The sequence below is a fragment of the Cygnus atratus genome, chromosome 6, assembly GCF_013377495.2.
Source record: "Cygnus atratus isolate AKBS03 ecotype Queensland, Australia chromosome 6, CAtr_DNAZoo_HiC_assembly, whole genome shotgun sequence".
NCBI lineage: Eukaryota > Metazoa > Chordata > Aves > Anseriformes > Anatidae > Cygnus > Cygnus atratus.
In genome coordinates this window covers 10035352-10061674 of record NC_066367.1, presented here as the reverse complement: position 1 = coordinate 10061674, position 26323 = coordinate 10035352, and the positions used below count along the sequence as shown (strand labels likewise).

The window sequence follows — 26323 nt, the reverse complement described above, 5'->3', positions numbered from 1 at the left end:
GGGAGGGACTTGCAGTTCAGCAAATACTTCACAAAATTACTTTCCAACTTCAACTCTTAAATTTCCAAGCCAAAAAGTGAGTTAGAAGAGGCTGCTGTGTCGACCATCGGTGTTGCATAGCTTCTGCTGGCTGCAGAGGCTCAATATCAAAAGCTGATTTTTTTTTTTTTTAACTCCTTCAACAGCCTGGGATCCTGTGAACCTGTGCTGAAGATGAGGTGGTGCTTTAACTTAAAATGCTGGGGGCTGAATTGGAGAGGGAGTATGCTGAGAGATTACCCCATTCTTAAAAAGACATGTTTTATTGCTGTCAGGAGTCTCAACCGAGAAGTCGCGTATCTCCTGCTTTGTTGAGGGAATTAGCACACGAGCTTTGGGGAAATACGTTCTGAAAGCGCTCCTTTGATAAGGCTCCAAAAGAGCGATGTGTGCATCCATCTGCATCTGTGTGGGCAAGTGGGAGCTTGCATGCATATTTTTGTACCCGTTTGGTCTCAGGTTTTTATTTCAAAGTAGGAAATAGCTCTAAATACTGCCTGTCATGCAGATGTTCGGGGTGGTGGGTCAGGGTGTGATGCAGTTGGTTCTTTGTTCCCAGGTTTTCGAGGGCTCCTGTTCTTAAAAAGAAAATGATCTTTTGCTGAAGGTTTCCAGAGAAATCCTTCGGCTTTTTTTAATAGCTTTTCCCCATTTAAAAGGACAGCAAAGGAACTTTGGGATAGCCTGAGGGAAACTCTTAAGAAGTTGTCCAAGATTCATGGAAGATGTGAGTCTTCATGTCACACTGTAAGCACTCCTGCCAGCTCTTTGCTCAGTTCTCCTTTTGGACACGTTTGTCATTACATTTTCATCTCGATTAGGCCAAAAAAAAAAAAAAAGAAATCCATGGGCTTCTCAGGCTTTGGTTTAAACTGCTAATCAAGAGTGAGATATTTCAGTAAAGAAAATGAGGTTAGTGGAGCAGGGGACAGCACAATGTATGGAACGAGGCAGAGACTCCTGCACCGGCACTGGGGACGGTGTGCTGCAGGGTGCCGTGGTGACATTAGGGCAGGTTGGGTTCTCCCACAGTATTCATCAAGAGATGGATTTTTTTTTAATAGGATTGACAAGAAGGATGGTGAGGGTGGTGTAAATCTAACGAGCCCCCTCTGTGGGCTGTGTAGCTGTCTCGCTACTGCGTTCTGCGGTAGTAAGTGGAGCTCGCTTCAGTGACTTGGTTCTGAGTTGTACATGGCAGGTGTGTTGGGGGCATCCTTGCTGGCTGCGTCTTGTTTAGGGGAAAAAAAAATTCCTGAGCTCTGCTAGCCTGTACTGAAGTACTAGGGAAGTGTTGTGTTTGCAGGACGGTTTAAAGAGGGAAAAAAAAAAAAAAAAAAAAACCAACCACTCTCTTTTAGTCTATAGTTTCTTCAGCTGTTCCACTGGGACAGCCAGCTAGTGTGTAATGCAGTTAGGGCAGAGAGCTGAAGCTTTCTCATGTAGCTTCAGCAGGAGAGAAGGAGGCTGAGTTGGGAACAGCTGACAGTGACCCACTGCTACAAGAAAACCTAAGGTTTGCAATGGAAGCTGTTACCTTATGGTGAGGTTCAGTCTACCTGTTCCATTAGCTCTGAGGAAGACTTCAGGCATGACCAGGACACTGCTTGTTGCAGGCAGATGAGGGGGTTTTGAATTTTTTTCTCTTCGATGCTCTTCTGAGAAGAATATGTGCTTCTGGCCTGACGTGTTGAGTCTGAAACCTGGAGCAGGGGAACAGGGAAGCCTTTTATGATTAATGATTGTGGATCTTACCAAGGAGGTAAGCCTAAGTTAAGTGTTCCTGAAATCTCAGAAGACCAGTGGTCAGGGAGGAGGCCACCATCTCCCTGTTGGAATGGAGCAATGATGAGCTGGAGTCTTGGGGACCGTATCTCTTGCCTTCTTGTGATAAGCTGAAGGTCAGATGGCACATGGGTGAGCAAGTGTGGGTGTGTTGCCTCCATGGGGTGTGTTGTGTCAGCAGGGTGATTTTTTGTTGTTTTAACAGATAAAGTACTAGGAAATCCCTCCTAGGAAACCATCATTGGTTTTAGTAAAACAGTCGTGGTTTTTGTGGCCTTTGATCTGATTTAAGAGACTCCTGAGTGAAGTGCCCCAGAAGAGTCTCCCACCCCTCGTGCTGGGTCTCTGTCCGTAGCTGTTACAAGACTTGCTGGGCACTCAGCGCCTCGTAGGATGTGAGGAGCCTACCCAGAGCCATGTGGTTATCACACCTTCTGTTACCTGCTGCTAGAGCTTGGTGTTGTCACCTACCAGTAGGTCCCGTGTTTTTTTCCTAGCCCCTAGTTGTTCTCTTAAAATCTAATGCTCGCTAGCCCATGCAGCAGCTAACAACTAAATAAAAGCAACTTGGTCTTCTTATGGAAATTAAATTTAAGCTTTTAATGCAATTAGGCTGTATTTCTACTTAAGCAGTGATTGTCTATTCTGCTTTTTTGAGTTCTTCATCCTCTCGTCTCCTAGTAATGCTGTGTTTGCAGGTGTACCCCGTACACATTTGCCGTTAATGAAATACATTGCGTTTTCACATCGGTATTAATTGCATGATGTGAGATTCAAACCTCTTGCCCAGGGTAGTGAAGTTAATGGACAGACTGAATTTTGCTAATGTTTGTTTAGCTTTTTAGTGATGGCTAATGGTTTTAAAGGGGAAAGTTGTTTCTCTTTGTCAATGGTTATTCTAAGCAGGGCTTTTATGTCCAATGCGTTGAAACAGACCTTTTTGGAAGTCTGCCATTGTGCTAAACTATGGAGAACTTAAATCTTGCCAAGAATGGCCATTAAGTCCCAGTATTGCTCCACAACGTCATGTTAATGGGGAACCAAAATAGCTCATACACCTGACTCCTAATTTCGGAGCTAGCAGAGGAGGTTCCTCTGGCTAGAGCTGAGTTACCAAGCTGAGGTTGTAAAACAGCGAAGGACCTCGCTAGTTCGTGCATTACATCAACGTAATGATGTGCAAGTAGAACACAGATCCTAAATATAGTGGTGGAAATACCCAAAAGGAGGGGGAGAGGAGGAAAGTAAAAAGAGAAATATGAAGGCTATTTTGTGGAAAACTTGGCTAAGAAAATGTAACTTAAGTTAGCTTGGTGCATATTTTTAAAAATAGATGGTTAACACCATGCATATTTGAAGCTTTTGATCATTGATGCAGAAGTTAAACGAACGGGACACACAAGTGTGATTAATTATTGACCAAAGTACTTCCTTTTGTATGTATAGTCTGCAGTTGGATATCTTGAGTTCACTTGAATTTCCGTCAGAAAGTAATGCAAACAAGACAGTTGATCAGCTTCACACACGTGGCTCTATTTGTTATGCAGATCTTTGCCAATGTGTTTAAATCAACATTCAGTAGTGGAGTTTTGTTGCTCTAGCAGATTGTGGACTACCCAACTTGTGCTTTGTATGCTGCAATTTGACGCATCGGATGGTTCATACTCATGCTGCAGTTTCTTTGCTTTAAAACGTAATAAACCCACCCCGAAATAACCCCCCATAACCGCAAAATCCCCAGGCTTGTTTGTCATGCTCTATCTGCAAGTATTTGACCTTTTCGCCTTAACTTCCACGGGTTTGGGGATTAAGTCAGAGTAAACCACTACTTAAAGGCATTTATGCTACAAGTTAGCTGTGTGCTTCAATGTTCACATGAATGATGGCACGTTAATCTCTTTGCTGAAGAGACCAGATACTCCTTCATGACATGTTCTGGTTTTAACTATAACTCGTTATTTCTTGTAAAAAATGCCAGTGCAAATTATACTGGGGAAGGAAGGTGATTTTGTAGATCTCCTAATAAGCTTTTTTAAACGGGCAATAAAAGAACTACCCAAATTATACTTGTATAACTACAGGCTGACTAATGAGTTCCCTTTTTAAAAGGAAAAAAAAAAAGTAATCCAGAGCATCGGATCTGTAAGTATAAATTAGTTGGTGTCTTTACTGGGGAGGTAGTGGTTGAACACACAGTGATAGAATTTACATCAGCACCTGCAGGTTTTCATGCATTTGTTGTATGAATCTTTTTTACTGCTTTGCAAGTGAGTACCAAAATAATAGGTGTGTGCTCCAGAAGCATCACCTGGGGAATCTGTACCTTATGCAAGGAAAAAATAATAGAAAGGAACTGCTGGGTTTGTTAGCTGCTTGCTGTGGCCAGTTCTTTCCTATCGTGGTGGAGTTCAGTGGAAATTTCTTCTCTTTTTCCAGTGCTTCCCAAACGAACACCAGGTCAAAGTAAATCCAGGAGAGCTGTAGTAGCTCACTGCTGGGGGAAAGTTGGGTGAGGAGTGCCCTTCTCACCCAGCTTTATAGCTAAGGGCTGTAGGAGGCTTCTGGAGCTGGAGTTGGATCTGCTGCAGCTTTGGTGCTGCACAGCCTACCGGGGGCTGCTGGAGAAGTGCTGGGAGCTGGGGTGATGCTGTCCCACCAGCTGTGTGCAGCACGTTTGGCACCGCTCATGTGTTCAGCTCCGCACTCCAGCTGTAGCAGAGGAGCCCTGCTCTGCTGGTTGGGGTATTTGGGGCACTTGTGTCCGTGCTGCTGTGATCTCGCATCAGCCACGGCACGCTCTAAGGGATGACTTTCCTTCCTGGAGGAAAACCTCTAGGTCAAGTAGTGGGCTCTTAATCATAGGGTTTCTAGAGCAGGTCTCATGCTAGGAGCATAGAATCAGGGAATGGTTTGGGTTGGCAGGGACCTCAGAGCCCACCCAGTGCCACCCCCTGCCATGGGCAGGGACCCCTGCCCCCAGCCTTGGGCACTGCCAGGGATGGGGCACCCGCAGCTCCTCGGGGCAGCCTGGGACAGGGCCTCGCCACCCTCTGAGGGAAGAATCGCTTTTACAGGGTGCTGGAGAAAGAGGTCCCTGGCTCCTCTGGTTGGAGACTTGCAAAAACCATGTTGCCTGATTCCGGATTGTGTTCTGTATGCAAGAAAACAGGGCAGCAGTTGCTCAGGTCAGGTATCTACCCAAGTTGAATCCTGTCTCTGAATGGAAGGACAGCCTTGGCTCAGGGAGTCATTGAACTAAACTGCTGTCAGCCTGGAGGAGGTTTAGATTCTTCTCTAAGTATCTCAATTCTTTACCTAAGTATCTGCTATTGGTCTCTGCTGTAGAAATAGGACACTGCCATAGCTGACTCTTCAGCCTGATCCCCTGCAGCCTTTTTATATACCAATATGGTAGTTTCTAAGCAATGAAGTAAATGTGTTCCAGCTGCACTGAATTACTTAAAAGCACGGAATGTTTTGGAGAAGACTATTTTGTGATGGCTCTTGAGGCGTGCATTTTTCTCTCTCCACCCGAACAAAGCACTGCTCATACTTTGCTGTCCTCTGTCCTCATCTTCCCCTTCCTTGGCTTGGGGTCTGTTTGGTCTGAGGCTGTGATAGTGTTTGACAAATGCCTGCCTGCTACGCGACATAAACAGCTCAGTCTGAGTTCAAGATGAGGTGATAACTAGAAAGTGCTGCTCATTTTTCACCCTGTCACAGTGCTTCAAGTCATTGCTCACCTGATAATTGAAACTGTAACGCTTAAACCCAGAAATGCTTAGTTTGCTTACCCAAAGTGTATCTAGTAAACCTTGGTGTTCTTTCTTTTGTAACTAATACCTGCATTGCCATTAAGGGTGACTTGGTTCTGAAGGGAAAAAAAAACAATAATTTAAAGCTGTATTTGCTTGCTTAAACCATGAATAGATGAAGCAGAATTTAGAAGCATCATGTCACAGTGAAATGACTCGTGTGCTGCCTCCCTGTCAAACCCTGTCAAAGTGCCAGCCAGTACAGATGTAACCCTGGGACTTCAGTTCTTGATTACTTCTGACTGGTTCAAATCATAAGCAGGAGCCCGGTGACCATGCTGTCTTCTCTTACTGCTTACTAAAAGGCTTCTGCTGCCTGGCTTGAGTTGTAGTAATTAGGTAGGGTTCAGGGCATCCCAGTTCAAACATGATCTTCAAAATAGTGTTCTGTCTTTTTGGAATTCTGCTGCTAAAGAGCAGCGAGTAAAACAAAACAGTGGAACAGCAAATGCAATATGACACAACAGAGCAACAGTCTTCAGAGTCTCTTAATACAAGCCTTTGTTTTTCCTTCTCCTTCCAGTGAGTGACTAGGAGACAGCTCAAGATTGTAATATACCAAAATAATTTTGTTTTAAAGAGTCTTCGTGTAAATGCACATCCTGCTAGTACACACGAGCTTCTACTTGTATCTGAAATGTGAAAGGATGCATTAAATAAAGATGGAGAAGGCTTCCAAGTTAATGGCTAATATGCCTTTGTAATACCGAGCAAAGTGAAGTATTAACGGGGAATACAGCTGTAATGCAAAATACACGTTTGCTTTGTGGTTTGTTTTTATTTAGGCAGCGGAAAGCTTGCTTACAGCTGAGAGTTTCTTAAGCTGGTGAGGACACCATTTGGGTAAGAAACTGCTTCCAACTTCTTTGTACTCTGGATGGAGACAGAATGCAGTAGCCCTCTTCTGCTTGGGGTATCCGTCCCGAAGTAGCTGCATTCAAAAGCTTTGCATGCGTATGGACACCGTAGTCAGGCATAACTTCTCACCTGTTAGTTCCTGTAACACTGGGAATTGGATCTGTTGCACTGATGGTACTTCCGTGCTGTTAATTACTGTAGAGTTTAATTTGCCGGGTAGGAGTATTCTGTGACTGGGACATGCAGTAACGTAATCAGTTTTGCATTGCTTTGGAAAATGTTAAATCATGTTGCAGAGTAACGCTGCTTGAGCTCGTAACTGAAACGCGATTGTTGTTTGGCTTTCAGTTGATTAGAGCGTTATAGAAGGAATAAAATGAGAAATGTTTTTGGAGGTAGAAACTGAGCCTTATTTCTTTTTTTTTGTGTGTGAGTTTGTCAGTGGTGTTGGACATGGGTGCAGCTCCAATGAGTGACTTTCTGTTGGGAGCAATGATGACCTTAACAGAATCACAGAATCGTCTAGGTTGGAAGAGACCTCCAAGATCATCTAGTCCAACCTCTGTCCTAACACTAACAAGACCTCCACTAAACCATATCACTAAGGACTACATCTAAACGTCTTTTAAAGACCTCCAGGGATGGCGACTCAACCACTTCCCTGGGCAGCCCATTCCAATGCCTAACAACCCTTTCAGTAAAGAAGTTTTTCCTAATATCCAACCTAAACCTCCCCTGGCGCAGCTTGAGCCCATTCCCCCTCGTCCTGCCACCAGGCACGTGGGAGAACAGACCAACCCCCACCTCTCTACAGCCTCCTTTAAGGTACCTATAGAGAGCGATCAGGTCTCCCCTGAGCCTGCTCTTCTCCAGGCTGAACAACCCCAGCTCCCTCAGCCGCTCCTCGTAAGACTTGTTCTCCAGACCCCTCACCAGCTTGGTCGCCCTTCTCTGGGCTCGCTCGAGCACGTCCATGTCCTTCTTGTAGCGAGGGGCCCAAAACCGAACACAGTACTCGAGGTGCGGCCTCACCAGAGCCGAGTACAGGGGGACAATCACTTCCCTAGACCTTCTGGCCACGCTGCTTCTTATACAAGCCAGGATGCTGTTGGCCTTCTTGGCCACCAGAGCACAAACTTGCCAGTTTACCAGAAATCAATCCCCTCCTTCTCTCAGTTTTCTTTAGTTTTGTAGTAAATGTTTCTGTGGTTTATTTAAGTCTAAATGGCTTTGGTTTAGTTTACTCTTTGGTGAAGTTTTCAGAAGTCGTGGACAGACGTCATCAGAATCTAATCAAAGTGCAGTCAGATTGTGTACGATGTATAATGGTTAGTGACTCCACATTTGCTCTTGAAAAACGTTTCTAAAAGAAGCCAATGTTTTTGCATTCTTGGGTAGGGGAGTTACCGCTGATGCTAGCAATTGCGGTTGTGTGATGTGCAGTAAAGAAGCAGCGTGTCTTCCAAACAGACAGATGTTCTCACTTGCTTGGGTGGACAAGCTGCTAAAGGTGGTAACAGTGGTTGTTGACGTTTTGTATGATGAGCAATCCAAGGCCTTCTGTGTAGAGCAGAACTTACACTGTGGTGGATGGGAAGCAGTTGAACTAGGTATGACTGGGGAACTATTTTCATAACACAGAACTGAGTTGGTTCTAGTCTTCTTAATTCCAGCCGAGGTGGTACCCTGAGGCTTGCATAATGTTAACCTCCAGATTTCTTGAGGTTTTTGTACAATTTAGACCAACGCTTGGAGCTTGGATACCAGTCTTCTAAGAGCAAATGTGAATCTTGGTCTTGAGTATTCAAGTCCTTAACATGAAATTTTGTGCAGCAGAGTGTTAAGTGATGTTGTACTGATGTTGTGAATGTTGTCTGCTTTTACAGATGCCTTTGTAAATAGCCAGGAATGGACACTAAGCCGATCTGTACCAGAGCTGAAAGTGGTGAGTTTTTTTATTTACTTCTCTCTCTGAAAAACATTCTGAAAATGCTATGCACAAGTGAAAAGTCTTCTCAGGTTCATTACATTTCCTGTAGGAGAAAAAACATAGAAAATGATTTTTCAAAGTGAACCGTTTTTCTAAAACAAAACTATCTTTCTGAAGTTTATGCATTTTCTGGTTTTGCAAGCATGCTTCAAAGACCTACTTGTGTTTTATTTCTGCTTCAACTTGTTTGCCTACTGGAACCGGCTTCCTGGTGTGATCTGAGCAGGGGAGTCTTACGCCTCTGTAAGAGGGGAAGTGACTTAGCAGGTGATATCTAATGCTCCTTTTATCTCCCTGTAGTAATGTTTCACAATTTCTTCAAGGACTAAATGTCTTTCCTCCCTGTCTTAAGAGACTTTAAAAATAAATGTTCTGTCTGGGGGCTTGCTTGCATATATTTCCTGGAGCTCTTTATTATACATAACAAAAATGAAATATTTGGGAGGTTCATTTAGGGAATCGAAACCAACACTTTAGTATGAGTGAACAGTGATTTAAGAGCTGCTTACAATAGCTTTTCCGTTGGCTGAGCCATTTCATGTATAGATGGAAGAAAAGGCAAAAGAAAGATTGGGGGAATTTCCCAGATCTGTTCTTTTAAAGTTGTCAACATGGAGGCTGGAGATGGGGGCTGAGACCTCCTAGCAGTGGATATCGAACAGTAGGCAGCTTGTCAAGCCTGCAGCACAGAGTTGTTGAGGTCAGATCAGTGATGTTTGCGAGGTGCAAGCCCAGATTTAATTAAATATGATCAATTTCTAAAAGCCTAAAAAAAGAAAAACAAAAAACCCACTATGGTATCCAAGATATTGTACTTGGTGATAACTTTGGGCATCCACGGTCTGCTCCAGAAGGTCAGACGTCTGGACAGCACCTTGTGCCTAAATCACTTCTGGTGTCTTGTTATAATGGTCAGAGCTGCTCTGATTCAATGTCCACTTGCTGAGCAGCAAAGTGAGTTGGACAAAACCGTATCAATAAAAGAATGGACAGCTGGGGCCATGCTTCATTAGTCCAGTTCTCATGCAGTAAATTTATTTCTCCAAATCTGAGCTGATGGTAATGTTTATGAAGATGAGGGAAAGCATAGGTCAAACCTGACATGACAAATGTGCTTGATAGCAAAGACATTCCAGTGGGAACAGCTTCCTCCTGACTGGAGCTGCCTTCCTGCTTTTATTTCAGCAGTGCACAAGGTAAGTAAAAGAGAAATCTCATAGTAAATCTCATAGTCAATGGATAGAAATATATATATTGCACCAGAAGGACCTGCAGAAGGTTTACCAGATTGGGTTTAACTGATGGTATGTTTTGGAAGACAAATATCTCCCAAAATATCTTGTAAAAGAAACTCTGAAGAGCTTAGGACTGGAAGGTGTTGGCTGGAGTCCAGTCCACTGTGGTGGCTGCTAGTTTATGCTGGGAGTTTATCTATGGAGGGTTTCCTTGCTGTCCTGTCCCTCTCCTAGCCCTTCCAATTCCCAACACCCAGTAATGAACGTATGGCTTGCAGGTCAGACCAAAGCTGTAGTTCCTGTGCTCTAATACAGAGTTGCAGGGCATTAGGAGTGGTTTTGGGGCACAGTCACCTCTTGTGACACCAAGGCTGCATTATCTGAATACTTTTGTCTCGGGTATCTTTTCCCAACATTGTGTGAAGCAGTGGTATGGAAATAAACTTCTGCTGTGTAGCTGCTGTAGAGAATTGATTTTAAGTGGTCGGCATGTGTGAGCCTCAGGATCGTTGTCTAAGGCGGTAGCCTGTTTAGCACCAGATGAAAGCAGGACTCTTACCGTTGTGCAGATAATAATTTGATTATACCGCAGCAAATGATTGAAGCGAGCAGCGCCAGCTGGAGCTGTGAACTTGGGTCCAGCAGAAAGGGCAAACTAGGTCTTCCGTTTGGAAAGGGATCTGCTCCTATAAATCTGCCCTCATGAAGGAGCACGTGTAGCAAGTCACCACCGTGTTGTTGCCTGCTCTCAGAGTACTCAGCGGCTCTGGGCTGTGGCAAAGGAACGAGAAGGTCATGCTGAGAGCCAGCCCTCCCTTCGGCCCCAGCACTGCCATCGGCTCACCACCACAGGGAGCTGCGGGCGCGTTGCTTCAACTGGGCTCTGCTGGGCTGGTGGGGAGATATGAGAAGCAAGGAGTGTTTGCTCCTGTCACCGTGCAAGGCAGGTGGGACAGTCAGGCTTAATGTCACTGGATTATGAAGGAAGCCCTGCCCAAGCCGACACTGTCCTGCAGGAAAAGGTGGCTGGTAGCTCGCTGGGACAGGCTGTTTACTGCAGTGTCTGGGCAGCCCTTAAATTGAGGCTAACGGTTTTATAGCAGCTGTTGTTACACTTCTAGGCCCCACAGAAGTTTAATAGGAATAGAAAAGGACTTGGGGAAAACACACAGGGAGAAGTCTTATTTCTTGAGCGATGGCGATGCTCCTGGATCCTGTTGATGGAGATGCAGAATAAGCGCTTGTTCTCCTTGCAAACCGTAGCAAATTGTGTGGCACAGCTGGCTAAGCTGCTCAGCCCTGTCTGCTGCCTTCAGCTGCTGGCCTGTTTAGGAGGAAACAGATTTGGGTGTCTGGAGGCTGGCCTGCAGCAGGGGGATGCCAGTGTTGCTGCCTGTGGGGCGTGAGGGCGCTGCCGGCAGACGGACACTTCGCCAGGTTTCACCCAGCCTTGGGAGCTGCCATCAGGTCTTGGGCTGGCTGTAACCACACTCCTGCTGCTCGTGGAGGGCCTTCCCGGCACTGTAGCAACTTCAAACACGGCCCAGTGGTAGGCAGAGTAAACAAGAGAACTTTCTGGACAAAATCTTTCCATTTATTCAAAAAAAAAAAAAAAAAAAGTGCCAGGTGCAGTCAATCTGCTGTGCTGAATAGCTTTAAAATGCCCCGTGCTATCAATACATGAGGCATTATCATAAACAGGGTTCAGTAGGGTGTTAGCGCAGTGGTTTGGGGTTGTATAAATTGCGTCTGAGCAGACATGCAAATAAAAGATTCAGTCATACTGGTGGGGCACTGTGTTATGTCCTCGTCAGAGGGACTTCCAGTTTCGGAGCTGGGTGGTGGCTTTGTTCCCTAAGGTGCTGTAAGGACGTGGTGCACTTCACATGGATCTGCAAACAGACATGGCTTGGTGTGTTTGCATCTAGAGTGTGGGGGACAGGAGTACACATGCTCTGAAAGCATGCCGGGATATTTGTCATAAAGTGTGGGATCATCCCTAAAACAAGTAGAAATCCCAATTGAGAGCAGTTTCTTGGTACTAGAAGTCGGAATTTGCCAGCGTGAAATCTGCTGCTCCTAGTTTCAGAGGGTAATAGCAGACGGAGGCTGGAAGTGGTATCACTGAGCGACAGGAGGCTGGTTATGCCAAATTGCAATCTCACGTACTGCTTCCATACCTGGCAGAAAAGCCAGGAGAGACTGAAGGAACCCTCTGCGGGCAGACAGGAGGAGCTCGGTGCCTTGTGCCTGCTTTCTGACCTGGCTGTCTGTGGAGAAAGTGAAGCGGTGTTAGACATGCAAATTTTGTGGGCAGCTTGGAGGTGTTTGCTTGGGGTTTGTGTGGTTTTGAGAAGTTAGCACAGTTTTATGCTGGAATACCAATGTTAATAGTTTTTCATGTTTGCTTCTTTCAGTTTGAGCTCAGTTTGTCAGTTCAGTGGGTAGCTTAAAACCAATTCAAAGTATAAATCCAGGAACTTCTCTGCTAAGATGCAGCTGGCTATTCTGATCCAGAAAGCCAGTCCTGCTTTATCTTTAAAACTCCCAATACTTTGCTTTCTATATTGAAAACAGCTTATGAACACGAATAAAAAGAGAAAGAAAGGAAATACACTACCTTTCTTTGAGGCTAATGTATGACCTATGGGACAGTGGTTTTAATAATTTAACTTAATGGGAAGAAGGCTCTAGGTCTGCTACATACATGAAGTAGTTTCTCAATTGAAACACGCATCTTGTTCCTCCCGATCGCTGTTTTCTACATCAGTTTGTAGCATCCTGTTTCATGATGCTCTTCTGGCCAGGCAGACATGTTTTTCTGGGTGCCTGTAAGGAGGAGCATGCTGGCAAACCTCCAGTGCTGTGAAATGTCCTGTGCTGGTATGGTCTTTGGGATGCTTGGGGGGGGGAACAAACTGATTTGTATTCTGAAATCACTGAATGTCCTACAAATATTTGGGGTCTGGCTAACGACAGTATCACTTCCTAGCCCCAGGCCAAGGACCCAGCAGCTCCCTCTCACTGCAGCCTGAGCTGTTGCCTTTCTGGTCCTGGCAGTTTTGCCCTCTGACTAGTTAGGTTTTTGGCACCAGTGCAATATAAAATAGCTTTCCTTTGTGTACAGGCAGGACTAGTCACTTGTAAATGAAGGTTTAAATATCTGCTGGGAGTTCCTGTGCCTGTGGTTGTACCTCATGACATAATGGGTTTTTACATAGGGGATGTTGCTGCATTGGCTACAAAGTAGGTCAGAAATTGCATCAGTGATATTTCCAAAGTTATAGAGTTGCTGGTTGTAAAGTGAAAACACAAAATGTTCTTCTCTCTCGTTATTTTCCTAGTAAAAACACGCGAAGTTTGCTCGCTTTCCAATTTTTCAGAAAGTGTGTTACTCATAAAGGACCTTGGCCAGGCTGTTTATCTGCAGGGGAGACAGCTGAAATGGCATCTCCAATCTACTGATTCGGAGATGGGAGCTCTGGTTTTCTTGCTATTCTTGGTCTAGACAATCATAACACAGGGCTGGTGGGGAAGGAGGCGGGGAAGCTTGCCTTGGGCCCATGCCGAGCTGCTTCTCAGCAGTGAAGTTGCTGGTTCAGTGAGTATCGCGTGCTGGTTAGCTGCTTGCTGAAGGTACGACAACTAGCGAGCACCTCTATCTCTTTATCAATAAACACTAATCTCTTCAGTGTAACTTTTTGTGAGTACATTGCCCAGGGGGACTTAAATGATCTGTGTACCCAAAATCTTGATTTACTGAAATCAAGAGACCTCCTTTCTAGACTCTCAAAACCTTTGATGTCAGCAGGTGAGCGTGGGCATCTTGGAGGCCTTCGTTGCCTTGCATGTCTGACCTGCTTGCGAAGCAGTGTGTGTAGAGCAGATTAATGGTTTAAGAGGATTGAAGTATCAGCTGTATCCTTTCATTGTTGGTGTTTATCTTCCTACGTGGTGAGGCTTATCAGGTAGATGAAGTTGCACACCTGTGGAAGCTACCTGCTTCACAAGAGGTAGTTTTGCAACTCCACAGAAAAGAACAAGTGACTAGTAAAAACTTGTAGGAGAAGGGTGTCTTCTGTAACCCAGAAAAAAAGACGTTCCTGGTGAGGAGCATTGCTACAGCCAGGATTTAAGCCAGCCTGTGAGTTATAAACCTTAATGAATATTTAGTGTTTTAGCATTTATACACGGATGGAGTAAAGATCTCAGAGGTGATTTCTGAATTTCAGTGGTGGAATTTCAGTGATGCAGTTGTGCTTATAATTTAAAGCTCACTGGAATAAGTTACTTGTTCCTTAGCCCTGGAGGGGAAAGCAGGTCTGGTCAGTGCTTCTGTCACAGCCAGCCCAGAGTGAAGCTCTGCTGTGTTTCCAGAGCCTAGTCCCATGGAAGTGCTGGCTGAGAACGCAAGGTTCAGTCATCTGTGCAGGTGGCATTTGCCTCTGCCACGTATCTTGCACTGACTCTTAGATGCTGACATTTTGGCGTATGCTTCACTTGGACGGCGGTGAGGCCCTGGCACAGGCTGCCCAGAGCAGTTGTGGGTGCCCCATCCCTGGAGGTGTTCAAGGCTGGATGGGGCCTTGGCCAACCTGATCTGGTGGGTGGTGTCCCTGCCTATGGAACAAGATGGGCTTTAAGGGCCCTTCCAACCCGAGCCGTTCTGTGATTATATGCTAGCATGGCTTGTAATTTCTAAGATGTAAATTAGATTAAAAGCTTCCAGTACAGTGGGATTAAACACTCTTCAAAGTCAACTCAAATCCCAGTAAGCAGCTGTCTGTTGTACAGCCACTAGGGCTCTGGCTTCCTTTTTGGTCTTGTGTGACTTCTCTGGTAGCAGCTACACTTGCAGTGGGTTTCTTGTGTTGAGTTTCTTTTTATGCTTTTTTTTTTTTTATAGTTCTACCCGTTTTCTGTCTGTTTGAGCACTTTCCCACTAACCCAAATAGAGGAAGAGCGAACCTAGTATTAGGCCAGAATGGGATCTGGGGTTTCTTTTCCCTGCTTCTCACCCCCAAGTTATGCCATGTGTTGTTCTTGTTTCCTGGTACTTCTGAAATCTGTTGGGGTTCTTGCTTTTTCTCCTTTCGCTGTAGCCCACGCTGTTCACTACACTTAAAGCTTACGCTATCATGGGGGCTCAAGGGGGATGCAGAACTGCCTTCCATTTGCTCCCTGCCTAACTTCTGCTTTAGCTGAGCCATTCTTGCATGCCAGCTGTAGAGAGAAGGCGGGCATCCTCCAGGCACTGTTGTATTTATCTTAATTGAAGGCTGTTCACAGTTGTAAAGAATAGATTGTTTTTTGCTGCCCCTCCCAACCTACTGACTCTAAAACTGTCATAACAGGTGACACCACTCTGTTGGTTTAAGCAACTTTTTAATAAGGAGGATAGCTTCTCACCATTTAGGATTAAGAAAGTGGAATAGGGACTGTGTATTAATATGGAACTTGTTCATCCGGCCTCTGACTGTTTGGCAGTCTTAAGCCAGCCAGCTGAGAGTTCATCCTGTCTCCAGGGAGCTTCTGTTCTGAACCTCTTGGTTAGGGTCAAGATAGGCATGTACGGCAGAGCAGGGTTAGGTTTGTTTAGAAGAGGAAGCTAGTTCCCATCTCATCCCCAGAAACGGAGGAAGTACTGTCTCTGTGGAATCCTGTTTCACGGGGAGATCTGAATAGGTGAGTGACTCCTGAGCAAGAAAGCAAGACGTATATTTGAAACGTACAGGTGTGTTCTCCAGGCCCACATGGCCCCCTTAACCATGCAGGGCAGGGCAGGCAGCCAGGCTTGGATCTGGCTGTGTGTATTGCTCGCTCCACTGTGGGCTGACGGGCCCAGGGACGTAGCAGCAGGAATTGTTTTGTCTGCTAACGCAGATCTGCGTCATGAAGGGGCAGGCTGGTTTGGGACTGTGGGAGTAATGCAGGAGGACTTGCATCACACCCCTTCTGAAAGAACAACGGAGTCACAGCTAATCTTTGGCATTTGAGCACCTTGAGGAAGAAAACTGTTTGTTGTTGAGCTATGTTCTACCACTTCTGCTTGTTCTTTAAAAGCAATTGCGAGCAAACCAGCTTAAAAAAAAAAATCCTGTATGGTTTAAGATTATGTACTTGCATTTGTTTGTCATCTGTTCCAGAGGAGGTGTTTGGGCATGGACAGTTTGACTTGTAAGCTTGTTAGAAAGTTCAGCTGGTGAAGTAAGGACCTCAGTAAGTCCTGGCAGGCATGAAATACAAATCTGTATTTCTATAGCCATAAATATCTGTATCCTATATATCATATATATATAGCTGTATCTGCATCTCTATAGCCATATAGATCATGCTGAAATAGAGAGTCAGTGTGAATCACATGGATGGATGGTCTGCAGAGATACTTTACAATACTAGGATTTTAAAGCTTCTCTGCATTTTCAGTACAGAGGTGCAAACTCAGAGGTTTCTCTGAGTTTCAGCTTTCTTCCTTGAAATCTATACATTGCCTCGTATTCCCACCGGACATTAATTAGTGGCAAGAAGAGTAAAGGAGGGCTATTAATTTTGTTTTATGCTATAGCATTTATATTTTCTGCTGTAGCCTTAACTTTTTGGCAGATTTAGCTGTTGACGTATTTTGAGGTGCTCCTGTAGCATGTGCTTTTTCCTCAAGCCAGAGAAATTATTTGTGTGTTAAGATCTTGCTTGAATATACTGCTTTTTGTGGGAATTAATTGCAGTTTAACTTTTTTCCTTTTTTGCAGGGGATTGTGGGTAACCTAGCTAGTGGCAAGTCTGCACTTGTACACCGGTATCTGACTGGCACATATGTCCAGGAAGAATCACCTGAAGGTATGTGGATATGCAAATTTCTTTATTTTTCCCCACAGACCACATCTTTATTAATTTTTAATCATGCAGAAGCAAATTGGTAAAGAATCCTATTTGCTCTTTTCAATATTCATGGAGAGTTGTCCTTTAACATTTTCCAAACTGAGATAAGTACATGTGATAAATGTAATTTTACCCTTTTCATAACTTCTTAGCATCCTTAAATAGTTTTTCGTCCATTGTTTGTCCATAAGGGAAACTTATAGCCCTATATAGAGAAGAGTTTATTACCCTCAGTGCTGGTGCTTTCAGCTGGGCTGTTGAAAGACAGAATTATTTTGTCTGGTACTGGATTACTGGATTTCTGCAGAATTGGGCCCTTCAGCTTGTCATATTGGGAAAGTAAAAATAAATAAAATAAAAACAAACCCCACAAGCTAAACCAAAGATGTAAGTTGTTCTTTGTTTAATATATTAAATCTTTGGTCTTGAAATTTTAAAAAAGGAAGAAAAAAAAACAAAACCTGTTCTTATGCCATAGAAAATTAATGTATACCTGGAAAGATTGTAGTGTTTAACAATAATCCAAGTCTATAGATTGAAATCATGAATATCATAGTACCTTACAGAAGCGTGTCTTACACTAAATACTTTTTTTGGTTTCTTTATTTATTCTCCTTATGAACTTTTAAATCCAACTCTGAGACACTGAATTTCTGGTTCCTTCTTTTCCTTACTGGCTGTTCCATTCTTTGCAGATATGGATGCAGGTAACTATACATTGTCTTCATGGCAGCTCTTGTTTTGAAGAGGCAGAAGGCGGTTTTTGTACTGTAGCATTTTCCCCTTGTTCTGTGTATCATTTTGATTTGTTTCCTTTTGATTTCAAGTCTTTAGTACATCTCACTGTTTTTGTCCCTTGCTGTAGTTGTCTTTTCAGCAGTAGTAGGTAGCTTCATGCATCTCTGATAACATTTGTTTTGAATTAACTCCTACCAAAGGAAGCTGTTAAGTGTTTTACCTGACTTTCTAACAGTCTTTAATTGTAGTTAAAATGGGAGGCGAAGGAAAGGGAGGGATTGCCGTGGCTGCTCCTGCACAATTGCAATTCCAGTTTATAACCTTGCGTTAGGTCATTTTGCTTCTTTGTAGCTAGGACTGAGGGGGTGATAACTCAGCCTAGCAACAAAACTGCATGTAGATGCTGTTTGTGTTTGCAGCTTCTGGGTGCTGATAGCGGGAAATAGTTACGCAGCATGTAGATCAACAGAATACAAGTGTTCAGAAAATAACGAGCATCTCTGCTGATTTTGTTCCTCGTTTGATGAACAGAAAATATTTTTTTCTTGCGAAATTTAAGCATATTGATTGTTTAGAGGGTTAATACTACTCTTCTCCTGAACTATGAATATTTTAGATGGTGTTCCTTGAGAGTGTTGCCATCTGTCCTCTTTGTCTTCAAGGATTTTTATTTACAGTGCTTGAGTGACGTTCAGACTGTTTTCCCCGAACGGATTAGATTTCAAAAGCAGTGTCAAATCATGTCTTTGCACATAAGTGTAGCTGACAAGCCTCACTAATGACACCATTCCATCTCATTAACGGTAGGAAAACTGAAATAATTAAGAGCTCTAATTCACCTTGTAAGCAACACAGTCAAGATTTCTAATCAAGTTAGTATTAAAGAAATTCAACCCGCATAGTTTCTCTCTAGTAAATGTCTACTGAAATTATTTGTTAGTGTTTTATTTTTTTCTTATCCAATTTTAAGTCTATCCACTGTCATTGGGTATAAAAGACAGCATCAGTGTGGATGGTTCTGTTGCGTTGCATTGTGGGCCCTAGGATTTTTACATTCTGCATGGGAACAGAGCGGTAGATTAAATCGATGCAGTTCTTCTCTTTGTCCTTTTCTGAGGTCTTTTAAATATGCTGGTTTCTTGAGTTGGATAAAGAATGTTTTGTATACGAGGCATTAAGGTCTCAGCTGCTTGACTAGTTATGAAGAAAAGTTTATTAACTGAATGGCTTACTAGCAGAGAAATTTATCAGGCATCATGTAAGTAGTATCTAATTGGTAGAATGATTGATGCATACTTCATGTGCAAACAGTGATTACAACCAGGGACCACTTTCTGCTATCCTTTTCCTTTTAAATTGCTACAATTACCATGAAACCTGCCCTAAATTAGACGAGTACCAGATCTCTTTTAGGCCTTTAAGGTAGCTTCAGCATTCCAGTAAATGAATGTTCAGTCTATAAAGATGGTTTCATGTTTCCCTCAGCTCTTTTAAGATGAGGCTTTCTTTTTTTTTCTTTTTTTCTGCCCCAAGCCTTTTCCCCCCACAGTCCTCACCAGGAGGAAGAATCATATAACATTAAGGCATAAAACAGTTTTCTCTCAATGTTTGGCCCAATTTTATTCTCTACTGTAACTTGTAAACCTTTGGATCCTTGGAGTAAATATTATCTGGAGATAAAATTGACTTTTAGACTCCTCTTATGCATATTTAACATGCACGTAGTTACATTCCTGTGTGACAGGTTTTTAAATTAGTTGTATTTTGATGTAAGAAAACAAGTGATGTATATCCTTATAACAAGTTGAAATTACAGTAGTTTGAGATGTATGTTTATTCCCCTATAATGATACAGCAAGAAAATTATTGGAAGTATAGTATTTATCAGTGATTTGTGGTCTTTTTGGAACATTCCAAGCTGTTGGAAGAAAACTACTGTGCAACTTTTTTCTTTTAACATAGCTGAAAAAACTGTAGGAGAGCTACAAATAAGATGCGTGCAACCTAATGTCTTTTTTCATTTGTTTAAAATTTGATTCTACCTCTAGAGACATAATAAAACATGTTTGTTTGCAATTTGAAACTAAGTAATTTGTAGACCAAAGTGAATTGAACTTTGTTGGAATACCGAGTATCAGGGCTATTTGTTACTGTTTGGGTTTTTCTTTCATAAAAAGCCACAGAGGCATGGAACATGACTTAAAGACCTTTGCAGATCTCTTGTATGCCTGTGAGTGCCATAATTCATGTAATGGTTCTTTCAGTATTCTTTCTGATACACTTAAAGCACAAAACAAAGTTCTGATCAAGTACTTTTGTCCAAAGTATCTCCTCCAGGATGGGAAGAAACAAGATTTTTCTGTCCCACCTTATTGCCGAAGTAACGTAAAACACTAAAACAATGAATGTGAACATGAATTGCTGAATCTGTCCAGCAATTTATGAAAATATCATTCATTTATGAAAACAAAAGTTTGTTATGAAAGGTGGATACATGAGTTTGCATTAACACAATCCCCTTAAAATAGAAAATAACAGAATAATTAAAATGAGAGTTGGGAAGAAAGCAGCTTCCTTGTGGAGGAAGCAGTTAGATTTAAGATCGTGGTACCTTTGGGTAGGCAGTAAAACATAAGGGAGAAAACCAAAGCAGTAGGTATAACAACTGCTGTGGTTTTATCTGTGGTAAGCTTTGAAAAATCTTTATGGCCGCACATCTCCAGTATAAAGTATGCTTACGAGACTGGCTTAAAAATAATGTAAAGCATTAACTTCTTTCTGGAAATTGAAAATTACCTTATTTGCTGCTGGCTTTCTGAGAATTAATGATTAGTGTCAATTTGCTCTAGAATGTTAATTTGCTTTAGAACGAGACATATATTTTAAGTTAACTAAATTTGGGGGTATGTTTAAGATTGCTTTTTCCTGGAAGAGTAGAATGTTTTTGTGTTCTCAGATGCAAATAAAGCCCATCTAACACCTTGCCTCCAGAGGGCAAATAACTGCTGCAGTCATTGGAAACTTCATGTGCTTGTGTGTGAAAGAAGATAGAATAGAAATGAAAATGTCAGATGTGTCTCTTTGCTGTACCTTCTAGGCTGATGGTGCCTAGGCTTCCTGTGCAGTACACAGTGCAAAGGAAAGGCATGGGAAGCTCTCAGAGTTACTTTAGCCACTACTTCAGCAGAGTGTAACTCTGCAAGGAAGATTGAATGTGACTACTTATAAATTTAAGCTGCTTGTGTTCAGCATCCCCTTATGAGATTTTTGTCTGACCGAAGAATATTATAAAACACGTTTACAGAGAATCTAAGTATAATCTGTTAATCTAGATAACCTTCCAATTTACGTCATTCATAGAAAAGATCTAATGCTTGAGTTGCTCTTCTCTGTGATAGAAGCAGTGGTGGAGTTTGTTCTCCTAGCGGGGGGGGGGGGAGGAAAAATGCTGCTTCTTGATCTGCAATTGTTAAACTAAGTGGACAGACAAGGAAGACTGTTTTGATGGTCTTTACACCTTGAAGTGCTGGGAGATTTAGTAGAGATAGAGATCACAGATCGGAATTTTACCCGCTCCTTGGTGCTTGCTGCCCGCCCATGCTCTGGCCTGGGGTCCCTCCTGCAGGACGCCGGCCTTCCCTGGCCTTCCCTGTGTGGCCACGTCCACCTGCTGCCACCATGCTCCTCTCCGTGGGCTGTGGTGTAGAGACCTGCCCCGCCGTGGGACCCGTGGGCGGCAGGGGGACAGCCTGCTCCACCGGGGCCTCTCTCCTGCCCTCCTTCTGCACTGACCTCGCAGGCTGGAGCTGGCTCTGCTCTCACACGGGGCACAGAGGCCTCCCTGCAGCTCCCATAGCCAAAACCTCCCCACGTAACCATAATCCAATAGGCCAAAAATGTAATTGTTTCTTCTGTGAACAATTAAGCTCCTAAATTCAAAAATCTGTTCACAGAAGTCGTTAGCTATTTTTATCTGGCTAATGTTTTTCAAATATGTAGGAATCTGTAGGCCGTATCTACTAAACAACCAAATATATATTTTGTGTATCAAAGGAGGGGATCTGTCCCAGACTAAGCCATGTGTTCTGTTCCTGGTGAGCAAGCCAACTGAAATGTGAATGTAAAGTAGTAAAATCTGTCCTCTGAAATATGTGCGTGCATGCTTTTCTTGAAGAGAAACTTCATGCTTTTTCACTTGTAGTTTCCTGGAATTCCATAAAATCATCCTCGTACTTGCAGCTTATACACATAGCTTATGCAGTGAGACTTGGTAAGAGTTCCAAGTGCATTTAAGTTCAAAATAACATCCTTAACTTTAGAATCCAATTCCTTGCAAGGAGCTGGATGTTACATCCATTAAAACACCTGCACCACAAAAGAAAAACATGGGGGAGCTGCAATTTTTCACGTTGTGTTTAAATCCTTGATGCAGTGTTTCATGGGCTTTAGGCAGCACTTGGGGCAGCTGCAGCTGTGGAGTGCTTTCTTCATCTGTGGAAGCGCAGACTGACGCTGCGTGCAGAAGGCACTGATAACATTAGACATGGGTTTCAGAGTGATCTCTCTTAGTTCTTTGTCCGCTATCTCATTATTACAGTATCAGCTAATTATTTTTATTTGGCACTTCACACTGACATCCAGATACGAAATAACACTTGTCTTTTTTGATCACTTTAAAGTAGTGCTGCAGTTGGCTCTCCTGGGCTTTGGGAGCCTTTCAGGCTTAGCATAAAAGAACATGTTTATGTATTCTGAAATCTCCATTCTGCAGCCCATCTTCCTCTCTTTCCCTCTCCTCATCCCCTGGAGACTAGCTGTGTGGTTTAGCAAGCCCTTTGAAAACCTCTCTGTTCCAGCAGGCAAGTCAACGACTGTTTTAAGTGTTGCGCAAATAAGGAACAGTTATTTTAAGGGAGAGGTTAGTATTTGCTCTTTTCCCAAGGAGAAGATGCTGAAGACACAATTTCCTCGAAGGGACTTCCTTTCTAAGTTGCATGCCTTGAGGACAGAGTGATCTTTAAGATAATGTCTTGAATGCACTGCAGCTTGAATACTCCAAGATTTTGATGACTTACGTCTGTAGGATTGGTTGTCCTCCTTATAAAAAGGTTCCTCTGAAGGTTCCATCCCAGGTAAAAAAAAAAAAACTGGGATTTAGGTTCATAGCTGTTGTTGTAACTTCGGGCTCTTAACAGTAGTAGAAGAGACAATGTATTAAATCCCTAGTGTTCTTTGCTTTGTACTGCTGTTGAGTCAGAATTCAGCTTGGAGTGGCTATAGCTGGAAGAAAGGCCTGTCTTTCATTTTCTCTTTCAAATTTTATTTCTGGATTTATTTTAAAATCACAACCCAACATTTAGCTCTTAGTCTTAAAGCAAAACAAAAGCATATTCTTGAATGCCTTTTTTTTTTGCTTGCATTTTTTCTAATTGTTTTTCTTTGATTTAGCCTTTTGTTGTTTTGGGGAATGGTATCAGAAAGTAAGGCAAGCTCTCTGACTGGATTCATACTATGTCTGAATCTCAACGAACTTGAATTTGCTGCTACAGCAGGCTGTCACTAGTGTTTTCTTACACATTTGAGGAATTGTAAAGGCCTTCCACCTTGCAGGATAGCAAAATTATATCTTGACAGCCTGTTGTCTATGACGATGATTTTTAAAATCTTCCAGTTATATTTGTAGGGCTGTCACTTGGCATTAGGTAGGAGCGTCTGAAAACCTTGCGATTTATTTCACATGGAAAGAGAACACACTAAAATACAACATATAGATGGAAAATATTCTTACCTGTAAGATATATGGTATACTATTATGTAATAATTGTGTTCTCATATATGATTGGGAATATTGTGGGACACAGTTAAACAAACAAACAAAAGAAACCCTAAACCTGAGATGATGGTAGCTGATTTGTTGATTTTATTTTTTTTTCCCTTAGATCTCACCTTTTTTTTTTTGGTTTGTGTTCTGATAGGTAGTAGCATAATTGCACCTGGGTAACTCCGATGTTAAATTCAGGGCTACTATTTGCAATGTAATACTGTAATGAAAGGACAGATATCAAAAAAGCTGGCTATAACCTAACTATAAAAAGCCAAGGAATATTTAAACAAAAAAGCAATCAATCAAACAAAAGCCTGAAATCTCTGCTTCTTTTCTTGTAGGAGTTTTAGGCTTATCTTGGTTATGCAGCTTAGGGTTTGTCATGTGTTAATATCTTTGAAATCACATTGGAAGCTTGTTAAGTTCAACTTGTGTAGAGAAATTTTGAGCGGATGCTGTCAGGAGACAGTTTATGTTAGCTTGAAAGGTAGAAGCTGAGTGAATAGGCTGGTGTCTGAAAGATGAAATGTGTGATAAACCAATTTAATTTTTAAGGAATTGCAGTAAAGAAGAGCCATGTTATTTTCAGTCATGTGGCTAAAGATGTAAAGAACTTTGTAAAGTGGTATTTTTGTGTGTAGAGTCTTAAAACAAACAAACAAAAACCAAATACTTGGTCGATGGAAACAGGTAGGTAGGAGTGTACTAAAGTAGCATCACATCCTGCCCAAAGAAGTTGATTGCTGCTTTTTGTTGTTTGTCTCCAGCTGGCTTGAAAAAAATAAACTCTTAAAATTAGACTTGCAGCATACGTGCAATTAGTGGGTGTGATACGTTCAAGCATCTGTCTGCACCTGCTGTCAATAAAATAAACCAGAAAAGTCAACAGCAAGTGAAAAAGGCTATCAGGAATGCCTGGTTTCCTATCCTACGAGTAGAAATGGGTCTGTTAATGTAATCCTAGGCCCTATGAAAGTACAAATACATTTTTTTTGCTTTACGTTTTAGTACTTAATTTGGTATAGCTCTTAAGGTACCTCAGCGTGTTTACCTGAAGAGTTCTGCTGCCTGATAAAGCTTGAACAGCTGACAGCCATGGCCCTGCCTTGCTGTGCTAAGTTCAGAGATTATGGTGCTGGAAAGAATGTTAAACACAAGTAACAGAAGCAGCAATGCAGGAAGTGCTGCGGTAAGCCAGTCTAAAAGCCATTTCAAGCTCTAATCACAGGGTTCAGCATACGGAGAGAGTCGTGCAGGTGTTGTGATAGCAGGGGTGCTTCTGGGAGAGGTCTCCTGGCACTTGGGAGTTGGAGGCAAACACGGGATCTGGGGACTCTTGGAGGAGGGAGATTCTTGCAGGTTCCTGCTGTTTGTTTTCCCTCGTTAAACTGTCAGAGATATTTTCTCACTTGAATGAATTATGAGAAAGGGCATACTTAACACATAAAATGTTATTCAGCTTCTATTTGCTCAGTGTCAAAATTTTCCTATGTTTGTGCAGTAAATGGATGAAAATGTGGTACTTCATCACGTCAGCTTGATGGGTGTCTGATACCTTGCTAGTGCAGTAATTTCTAAGGTCTGAGTGCTCACTTGCAAGGCACAGGCCTTTACCACTTAGAAGAGAATATTTCAGAGTTTTGCATATTCAAGCTAGAACCTTGGACAGTTAAAATCTCAAGCCTACTTATTACATTTAAAAATCTCACATGGGTTAATATGCCCTTCTTAGGAGGAAGGACAACCATAAATTCCAAACAGGCCTGTGCAAAGTGACAGGCATAATTCTGGTGTACTAGCTAATATTTTTTACACTGATTTTTATTTCAATATGAGTACTTCGCTCTGTGAGGGCTAAACATTAATGTCTATAAAGCAACAGATATCTAAGATCTGGAAGGTACATATCAACGTTTTGACTCAACATTGCTAGAGAGCTTTCGTTAGGGTGTATAAAGGTGGCATAATCTTATTTTGGAATTTCATGCAAACATGGAAATTAGGAGGAGAGATATGACTTGCAACAGCCCTCAGTGTATTATGCAATAGAGATGTGAAAAGGAGGGAGGGCAGACGTCCTGCTGTCTGTCAGTCTGGCTGACAGTACGCTGTAAGCCACTTCGTGTCCTCCAGCTCAGCTGTGTGTCCTGCGCTAGTGCAAAGCGCTCTGTTCAGGTTCTCAGCAAAACCTTGGCAGGAACCAGGTCAGTATTTTCTCAGGTCTGCCTGGGTCAGGACATCCACACCACAGTAGTATTTCTGATGTCATATTCTGCAGTACCACCTAAACACATCTGTGGTGCTGTCTTTGTGAGAGAGGTGCTCCATGAATGGCTTCTGCAGAAAAGGGAGACGCAGTGCCAGTGCCTGCCAGGCGGGTCTGGCTGGGTAAGTTCTCATGCTTGTCAGACAGCCCATCAGTTCCCAGTTAGGTTGTAAGCTGGGTGTTCTGAGGTACAGGGATGCATATTGGTAGAGTGAACCACTGCAAGGTTTGCAGTACCATGAGCACAAACCAAATCAAAATGCACGTTAGCAGTGTCTTGTCCAGAATGCAGTTGTTACTGAGCTTTCCTTTTAGACCATAGATCCCAAGGCTTATACCTAAAGTTTTGGTGAGCCGTGAGTAGAGCATTGTCTGTCAACTTCCACTCCGTACTTTTGCCTGTTTACCTGGGTTCATAATAAAACAGAAACTGAAAAAGGAACTGAAAAAAGCACCAGGTCTTTCCCTTGCCGTAGAATGGGATCTGCAGATGATTCCTTAGCAGGAGCACTCAAGTCTTCTCTCTTCCTGGTCTGTTCTCTTCAAGTAACCTCAGTTCACTCACCTTTTTTTCACCACTGTTTATTTTCTCGGCTGTTAACTTTTATTTTTTGCAAGTGCTTGTGAGCTCTGCTCCTTCCCTCCCTCACAGCACACTTCCCAGAGCGATACGAGGAGTTGTGGCCGAGGCTTTTAAGCTCCTGGCTAGAACAAGCTTCTTGTCTACAGTACTCAGTAATTCCCACCTGCTCTTCTGCAGTGCTGGTGGTTTGCTGTCCTACTTGTCTTGCTGCAGCTGGTTGTTTCTGCTTAGGGGCAGAACTCTGTGTTTGTCCCTATGATGTGGCTTCTGTTTTCTTTCCACACTGTTTTTCTGACTTGTTACAGCTGTAT

General features: G+C 42.8%; 1 protein-coding gene across 3 annotated transcripts in view; it reads left to right on the top strand.

The window, feature by feature from the left end:
* AGAP1 (ArfGAP with GTPase domain, ankyrin repeat and PH domain 1) overlaps positions 1 to 26323 on the top strand; it is a 372179-nt gene that overhangs the window by 99441 nt on the left and 246415 nt on the right. For all 3 annotated transcript variants that reach the window (XM_035566371.2, XM_035566379.2, XM_035566388.2), the window contains exons 2-3: positions 8384 to 8442; positions 16472 to 16559. In XM_035566371.2, coding sequence (XP_035422264.1) covers positions 8384 to 8442; positions 16472 to 16559 — 147 coding nt within the window. The remainder of the gene's footprint in view (positions 1 to 8383; positions 8443 to 16471; positions 16560 to 26323) is intronic.